This window comes from Vespa velutina, chromosome 2 (assembly GCF_912470025.1).
Source record: "Vespa velutina chromosome 2, iVesVel2.1, whole genome shotgun sequence".
Taxonomy (NCBI): domain Eukaryota; kingdom Metazoa; phylum Arthropoda; class Insecta; order Hymenoptera; family Vespidae; genus Vespa; species Vespa velutina.
This window is the reverse complement of record NC_062189.1, coordinates 16,127,813-16,137,330: the sequence shown is the minus strand read 5'-3', so window position 1 is coordinate 16,137,330 and position 9,518 is coordinate 16,127,813. Positions and strand designations below refer to the sequence as shown.

The 9,518-nt window shown below is 34.2% G+C and overlaps 1 protein-coding gene across 2 annotated transcripts in view; it reads left to right on the top strand.

Annotated features, from left to right (window-relative positions):
* Positions 1-5,134: 5,134 nt before the first annotated feature.
* LOC124947332 overlaps positions 5,135-9,518 on the top strand; it is a 30,065-nt gene continuing 25,681 nt past the window's right edge. Inside the window, exons 1-2 of one of the 2 annotated variants that reach the window (XM_047489357.1) lie at positions 5,135-6,770; positions 7,012-7,205. In XM_047489357.1, coding sequence (XP_047345313.1) covers positions 7,070-7,205 — 136 coding nt within the window. In that variant the 5' untranslated portion in view covers positions 5,135-6,770; positions 7,012-7,069. Of the gene's footprint in view, positions 7,206-9,518 lie in introns of both variants that reach the window. The other variant, XM_047489356.1, reaches the window with a different exon arrangement.

Genomic DNA, 9,518 nt, shown 5'->3' with positions numbered 1-9,518 from the left:
AAATATATCGCAAGTATTATCGATCCAGGTTTCTCACCACGTGGAGGTTGCTGCATCTGGAAACCCACGATGGACTAATGACGACTCTATTCTAAAATCTGCGTTCGCGAAATAATCTAATCGAATTTTCGAGCAAATAAAACGAACTTTTCGATAGGAGTTTTAATCGTGTCTGTTAACACTCACTTTTATGAGTGTTAGAATAATGATAACTTTACATTGAAATCCAAGGTGACATGAGTCAATTATGAATTCTGGTTACCAATGCTATCTGGAGGAGGGTTAGTCTCCCCGCTTACGGTCAAATTAAAATATGACTAACAGCCATTCTCGAAAGATTCCAAAGAATCTTCGAAAATAACTCAATAGACTAATAATCGTCCTCTTGAGCCACAGTTTGTGGGGGCCTCTTCGGCATATAGCTTTTTCTTTGCTTCATATCTTAACCATTATTATAGAGCAATCGATAACTATTATTAATTCCAAAGAACTAAAATCTTTTCTATTGTCGCGAAAGAAAAATATTTAATAATGTATTAAAATATTAAAAATTTCCAATAATTATAACTAACGCATTTGAATAAGAAGACTTTATCTTGATCTAATAAATAAATCCAAAAATAAGAAACTATTCACAAGTAAATCTCCGAAGAAATTTATTCATGGTCACTCAATATTCTTCTACCAATTAATTACAACCTATCACTCGTATCGATTTGGACCTTTCGTCCTCGACATGATTAAGTGATCGGAGGGACTTAAAAATTCACTTACTACTTAAAAAGTTTTGTGATAGCTCCAAAACACTCGTCCGTGATTTAGGTCGAAATTGAAGGTGGATGATTCGTAGGTGGTTGAAAATGAGGTAGGTCGACATCGAAGTTGGATGAGATCATCTTCAGTGATGCACTGAATCTAATTCGCGGTAGTTATTTATTAACGGACGGTCACTGAATTTACTTCGCAAAACTCTATTGACTTTTATAAATACAACCTGTGTAATTATTAAAAAAGCAAAATACTTTGCGAACAAACACTGACTATAAGCACTGCATTGCATGCAATCGATCCAAAAACACTTGTTGTTTAAATCGCGAAACGCGAACGAACAAATACTGCTTCTATTTCGCGATATTCTAAATTTAGCGTCATAAACACTCGATTACATCATTGTTTCGTGCGCGATTACGATGATTTTCTGGAACAGAAAAATAAAAAAAAAATTATTAGTATCATTATTATAATAAGAAACTGGATAAATTATTGAAGAAACGTGTGATATAAAAATATATTTACTTGTAAGAGAGATCTTTGATGTGTATTCGTAGGAGAACAAAAAAGAACTAATCCGGTAATAGTTAAAATTAATAAAAAGTCCGTATGCGCTTATATTACACAAGGCTTATATTAAACAACCACGAGACAACAATTTTGAAGTATTGAAATTTTTAATTAATGAAAAACCAGTATCGATTACACCAAACTTATAAAATTTTTTTTAACATCGTAACACCAAAATTTGTATTTTTTAAATAAAAAATAAGGAATTTTTAAATAAGGAATTTTTATATATTAATAAAAATTATTTTATATGTTAATAAGGATGTACTTTGAAAGTAATATTATATAATTTTATTCGATAGCAAAGTTATTAATTCGCTGCGATACCCAATCAATTAAGCATTTTCGATAGGGCTTGTGATGGATCATGTGATAAGGATAACGTAGCAAGTATTATCGATTGCCAGAGTATAACAATATGGTGGTTGCTGCACATAGAAACTCAATTTATTAAATACTATTAAGTACATGCAATTTTTTATTTGAAAAAATACATACTCTTTCACGTAAAAATTAAGATTACGTAAAGTAAATAAAAGAGATTTAATACGTAGCTTAATCGTATGTGTAAATGACATAAAATGTAATTATAAGAGTTTATCATATTAATCGACTCAAAGATGTTTACGTTATGACTACATTTCAATTCAAATAATTCTTTTGTAAAGTCATAATATTTAAGTAATATTGAAAAGTTCAAGATATTACTTAAACAAATTGTTTATGTTCGATGTTGAACATTCAATGTGATCACATACTTTTAGTTAAAATATTTTATATATCCTCATGAAGCTTATCGCTCCATTACTACCTATTATACCTGATTCACGACTGAATGAATAACTATTCGTGCGAAAATAACAGAGCTGATTTTCCCGATCATTTTGTGTGGCTCATTAGACATCATTCTAATTTCAACATGTTTCACAATATTTCCATCTTTATATTGTAACAATTCAATATAACTTATAGATAAAAAAAAAAAACAAAAAGAGATGATCTCAAAAAAAAGGAAATAATTTCAATATATCTATTACATTTGTCTGTTAAATTCAACATTTGTTTCTTTCTAACATAACAAGTGACCAGTGCAATATTTTTTAATAATTTGACGATAGCGTTACACCTACATCAATCCATTTATTTTAGCAATCTACCGTAAGCGAATGATTAGCTTTAATTTTCTGTCGACACGCCAGGAAATCAAGTCTGGATGATAATACATACTCCCTTTCTTCGAGCCACACCTAAACAGTTTGTAGAACGATATAAAGATAGTCGGTAGGTACTTGTTTGATCCTCTTTACTCGTAATCTTCCTAATGAAGAAAAATGTGCGTGATTTCGTTAGAGGATATCAAGTTCTGTTCTGTTAATGGTGAAGAATCAAAGAGAAATATGGAGGAATACAAAGTTGAAGTCCTCTAATCTTATCTCTTTTTCTCTTTTATTAGGGAATGGCGATCAATACGTTTTACGAATTTGGCCGAATGAAGAGAAAGCAAAACAAAAAGAGAAAGAAGGAACAACGTCGAGTTAACTTTATCATTTTTTTTTATTAACGTCAAGATCAGTCAGTTCAGTCAGAAAAAATAATTCGTGCGAAGATAACGCAGATTGATTTCTTTTGCGTGATACATTAACAGGATTTTCCGATTAAACTGAATCATAAAGGGATCTAACGAAGATAGACTTTTCTATAATAGATAAAATGAGGAAATAGAAAGGGTGGGTATAAGAATCGAGGAGGGATGGCAAATCAATTCTCGAATTTGAAGATGTTTTCAAGGACTATTTTGTGGTGGACAAGGGTCGTCTCGGTATAAATGAGTTTTCGCTAGATACGAAAGAAGAGACTCGGTAAGATGAGTTCCAAAGACAAATGAGCTCTTAACGGACTTTAAGACCTTCTCAACGCGATAACACTTGCCTTGAGACATTACGATAATAACGATTTTAACAGGGTACTTCGAAAAATGATGTGGCAAGTCCACTTTCGAAGGGTCAGCCGAATGAAAAATTTTAGGGTCGAATGCACACATTTTGAAGAAAAATCGATTCTATTTAACGATTATCATCTCGAAAGTGGATACGATAAACTCGATCGCAACTTTAAAGTAACGAGAAAGAATAAAATGGCACGTGAATATACAGCTTTTGTTTTTTAAACTTTCCTTTTTCAAATAATACATTGTTTCCCAGATATTTAACTGTTTCCAATTAAAAAATTTATCCTGCATATATCTTGTTAAGGTAATAAAATATAAAAAATAATATACTCCTGAAAATGAATACGAACTACCTACTACTAAATTTTCTACTCGATTTCATTTAATCTTGAATATGCACGGGGAAGTGGTTTTACGAGTTTAAGCTTATTGGGGTCGATTAGTTTAATCGATGTTTGGTTCTACGTCCACAATCGAATTAAACTACGCGAAAACTCGTTTTGGGAAAATTAGACCCTGGTAGTAAACGTAAACGAACGATGAATAGGCCCCCGTTATAATTGAATTAGCTCTCATCTTTACACTAACACGAGACAAATAAATGTAACCCTTTTTTACGTGGTCACGTTCAATCGCAATATCGGTCAGCTCACATATTGAAACATAATACACCAATTGTATTCACTGTATGAATTATCATCCCACCTATATACCTGCAAATATTAACGAACGTGCTTCCACAGTTACCATTGTACTCGAGAATTATATTTCGTCGTTCATTCTACAGACGATATACGATACTAACCGTTAGAAGCATTTCTGTGAAAGCTATTTTTTCTTTCTTTCTTTCTCTCTCTCTCTCTCTCTCTCTCTTTTTCACTTTCTCTCTCTCTCTCTTTTTCACTCTCTCTCTCTCTCTCTCTCTCTCTCTCTCTCTCTCTTCCTCTCTCTTTCCATACATTAAAAAAAATTTCTCGAGAAATAATCTATTCAATGTAATTTACTCGAATGTTCCAAACGTTCATTTACACGTAAAAGAATATTCCATTATCTATCATTTCGTGATAGCGTTCGTAGCGTGGTAATTTACAACGTACAGAACTATTCGATTCCGATTAAGGACTTGATCCATTAATAAGCTCCAACCTTTCCTAATAGTAACCACTTCCGTACGCTCTATTTAATCTCGTTATCGTTAACATTTCATTTTTTAAATGCATCTTTATTCTTAGATCACAATTTTCTTTTTTTCACATTAAACTTTTCGCAAAACGCTAAACGCAAAAATTTTATAAACAATTTTATAAATAATTTAAAGAAATAAATCGTTAAACTTTTTATTACATTTTCTACATTCATTTCTAATCCCTCGATATAGAGAGAAACATGATATTTTTCTTCCTATACTATTCTTTAAAAAGATTCAATCAAAACAAAGAGAGATATCGTAAACAAAATAAAAAGATCTATTTCTCTGTATGTAAACGAAAAGATTCAAATGCAAAAAAATGTTTGGATTGAGGAGAGAGAAAGAGGGAGAGAGAGAGAGAGAGAGAAAGAGAGAGAGAGAGAGAGAGAGAGAGTACGAAAAAAAATGAGTATAAGTCCACGAATATGAGATGAGTATTCAATGAATATGAGAGGGAATCCTACGAAAAGTCGCTAGTCATAGAGTGACAATACGGTTTATTAAACCGAATTAATTGATTTATGGATCATCTCAACCCTCGGTCACATTACGTCCACGTGCAGTTCTCTGCACGAATGTTGATGGTGGGGGCAATATCGAAACGAATAGAAGCGAACGAAAAGAAAACAGATCGAGAGATGTGAGCTGTGTAGAACGGAGCGAGAGCGAAAGTACTCTTTGCGAGTATCACAGGAAAAGAGAGAGGGGAATAAAAAGGGAGAAAGAGAGAGAGGGGGAGGGAGAGAGAAAGCAAGAGGTTGGTGGTGGACGATGATCCAAAGAATGGAAGAGCATGCGCGCGTGGGAGTAGTACCTTATTCGTCGTAGAGCTCCCGCCAAGGCTTTCTGTTAACTACGAACTGCCGATGGAAAAGGTTCCTTGCTATGTGTCAAAATTTTTCACGTGAACCGATGATTCCATCATTTTCTTACGGAAGTTAATTAAGTACGTGAAGATTTCTTCGAATTTTCAATAATCTTTATCAATCTTCTAATCAATAATCTTTGTTATTTCCACTTTATCTCTTTACGAATATTATAATAATTCATATTATACAAAGATAATTTCTTTGAAGACTCGTTATGATATAATGTGTTATTTGTGATGTGAAAGAAGATTCGAAAGATGGATCGCGTGCTTCTTGATCCTTAAAAGTGAGAGGGATCAAAGAGGATATGACGAAGACGTGATAAATGAAAAAAATCAAAGAAGAAAAATAAATGGTGGAGAGGTTGAGATCGATATAATCATCATTGGAAGTGACTAAGATCGTGAATGAATATCGTAACCACGTGGTTAAGTGAGAAAGTGGCACGTGGGAAAATTTCGTTGAAATACGCGCGTTTCTCTCTCTCTCTCTCTCCTCTCTCTCTTTCTCTCTCTCTCTCTTTCTTCCTCTCTCTCTTTCTCGCGTTCAAAAATGTTGTTGGAATTTCGTTTTGCTATTTCTCGTTCGGTTCATCTACACGACGTGAAGATTGCAGATTATGAAAGAAGATAAGGCTCCAGTAATTAGTGAATGTTCGATTATCGCATGCGAATAATTAAAAAAAAAAAAAAAAGGAATTATTCTGTAAAAAAAGAAATTTGAATTACGGAGCGTATGATGATTCGAGTGGACAATAACGTGAAAAAGAAGTTGAAGTAAGTTGAGAAGACGAGTATTCCGATAATTGGATCAGACGAACGAATAAGTAGAACGATACTTGGACAGAAACGGCGAGCTATGTAGAGAGAATCAACGAAGGAAATTCCATAAGTATTCGCAAACATACTTCAAGCCGAAAATCTACAGGGAAATATTCGTTCGTATCATGGTTTAACAGTGGTGAACACATTTCGAAAGAGAAACCGAGAGAAGTTTGATAAGTAGCGTTAGAGTTTCTGATAGTGGGAATAATTAATTCGTGCTAATTAACGCCCCAAGGACAAAGAGAGGAAACGGGAGAACAACCGAAAGAAACAAAAGAGAGAGAGAGAGAGAGAGAGAGAGAGAGAACAAGCGATAAAAAAGAGTTCAGTTTCAATTTTAGCAACTATTTTATCAACGAGAAAAGAAAAATTTTTCAGTTTGCATTAAAAACAGAAAGAAGAAATAGACGAAAAAGAAAAGGACGTTTCACGATCGTTATAGGATAAAAATACACGAGAGTTTGTATGGGCGTATTTATAGGAGGGAGAGCTGTGATGAAAAATTAAGTAGTTTCAATTAACAGTGAAGATTAGAAATTACGTCGAGATATCGTAAAGATATCTTTTTCTTTCAGGGAAGAAAGTAAAAATAAAAAAAGGTAAAGAGGGAGAAAAGTGGCCGTAATAGAAAAGTTAAAATTGCAAATCCTAGGAGTTTCATCGTCCTAGGTAAAATTACAGTAGAGGGGAAACCTTAATAAAGAATCCAATAAGTTCAATTACTACTTGGATTATAAATTACGAGAAAAGAGGAGAACGGTGTTCCGAGGTCAGCTCTTTTCTCTTTTCTTTTCTTTTCTTTTTTTTTTTTTTGTTTTTTCTTTTTCTTCTCTTTGAAAGACAATCGGTCCGCGCGAAAGCGTCGTAGATTTTTCTCCGGACAAATGTCAAGTGAACGATGAACCACTCGAGGGTGCAGGTGCGCAAGTGGGCCGCCACTTCGGTAGGTGAATCGTGCTCCAGGTGCGGAAAGTGTCTGACTAAAATGCAGCTGATACTACTGGCGGTGCTACTCTACTCCTCACCGACGACAGGTGAGACGACTTTAATCTCGTCGAGGTGATCCCAAGTTCCCTCCCACTCTTTCTTTTACCTTCGTCTTCTCATCCTTCTTTTTCATCTTCTCCTTGTTCTTCTTCTTCTTCTTCTGCTTCTTCTTTTATTTCGCTTCTTCTTTTTCTTCTTCTTCTTCTTCTTCTTCTTCTTCTTTCATTTCTTTCTTTTCTCCCTTTTTCTCCTTCGTTTCCTCTTCTCTTTGACTCTTTTTATCTTCAAAGACCATTTACATTCGTCTTTGCCACACTCCATTACATCCTACTCAGACGTAACCCAAACTTTTTTCTTACTTTTTTTAGAATTAATGTTTTCCCCAGCTTTGTTATTCGAAATCGATAAAATATAATCGTGTTAAATGTTTATTTAAATCTTCAAACTATAATATGAAAAATATAACAAAATTATTCGAACTTATCTAAAATTACAATTAAAATTTTATACCTTATTACGTTGTTCATGCGAACATAACGATTCAATCAATTTCAAAAGCACACACTCGAAAGTTAATAATATATTGTAATACATTTCCTCTAATTAAAAAACGCAGTAACGGAGGGAAATCGTGAGGAAAGTTGAGAGCGTGAAAAAAAAAAGAAATAATTATATCATGTTCATTCATTAATTGGTTTATCCATTCTCTTCAAAGTACTAATAAATCCAGAAAATCAAAACCAATTGCAAATTTCAAATAGAACGTTATTCGAAATAATTCTTTAACGCGTAGGTGGTATATCGTAAAAAGAAAAAAAAAAAGCATATTTACAAGTCGTCAAACGAATTCATTAAATTGATAAAAAATGAAAAAGTCGAAGTCGTGTGTAATCAACGTATGAATAACTCAGACTTTTATAGGGCGCCTTCAATTATGAATATCGAACGAATACTCATAAATTGTAGGCACTACACTATTGTAAGGAAGAAAAGAATAGAAACCGACGAAGGTAATAGACTGCTAAATAGTTGTCTCTCTAACGTTTAAAAGAGAAAAAGTGTGAGGGAAAACGTTCGTTTTATTGACGGTTGAAAAAAAAGGGAGAAAAAGAAGAGAGAGAGAGAGAGAGAGAGAGAGAGAGAGAGAGAGAGAGAGAGAGAGAGAGAAAAGAAATAGAAATGGAAAAATCTGCGGGCAGTGATCGTGAGAAAAGTTGCATGAACGCTGACGAATGCCGCCGTCGTGTACGCGAAACCAGGAGGCGATTATGCAAACGGCAGCCAATTCGATTGAAGTGCACCGCAAATAACCGCAGTTTTACCCCATTCGACTAAATGCGCGCGAGAGGCCTGCTCGGACTACCGCCCATTAGAATATCATCCACACACATAAGCTCTATGCAACGCCTCCGAATTCTCCATATACGTTCTCTGCAATCTCTCTCTCTCTCTCTCTCTCTCTCTCTCTCTCTCTCTCTTTCTCTCTTACTCTCGCTGTACACGTACAAGTACGCGTAGAATATTCACGGATGAGGACCATTAATTTCGTATCAGTGATCTGCTCCACGATTTCCGTAGCGTTCCCTTTGTGATTCTACCCGCGAATTTATCCCTTATCGGATTGATATTATCCTTGATAGCGGACCGTGTATGAAAAAGCAACGGTTACACGGCGATTGACCCTATGCGCTCGATTCTACTACATTTTATTTACGTTTCAATTGCAATTTATCGAGTCGTTCGCGTGACTTTTCGATTGTTCCTTTTTTTTTTCTTCTTCCTTTCCATCCATGTTCCTTCTTATTTCACAGATTTTTATCCTGATTGTTTTTTTTTTTTTATTAAGAACTTCATAAATTTTCGTTAGAGTTAGTGTTTCCGCAGAGAACTGTTTTTTTACTTCTTTTCTTTTTTTTCCTTTATTGTTCAGATCAATTTGAAATAATTTTCAACGGTTTCTCACTGAAAGACTTCTTTTTGGTGCGTGGTATATTCGTTGCGTTTTTTGGAGCGTGAGATTCTAAAAAAAAATATACAAATTTCCATCTCCTACTCCGTTGATACTTTTAACGAGAAAAATCCAGCCTCGTATCGCACGGATTGAAGTTCAAGTGATTTCACCTGCGTACAACCCCCCTACAGTACAAAACTCTATGCGGATATCCAAGATAAGCGTTACATGCAAGAACGAACATACGCGTCGGACTTGCAGATCGATATATTAGTCATTAATATAAAAAACACGAAGGATTACAGGCAAGTAACCTATAAAAGAATAATAAAGCAAAAAAGAAACGAATCTAGATTATAAACTACGTACATGGGAATAAAATGAATTCCATTAACGAAGCAGTCACATT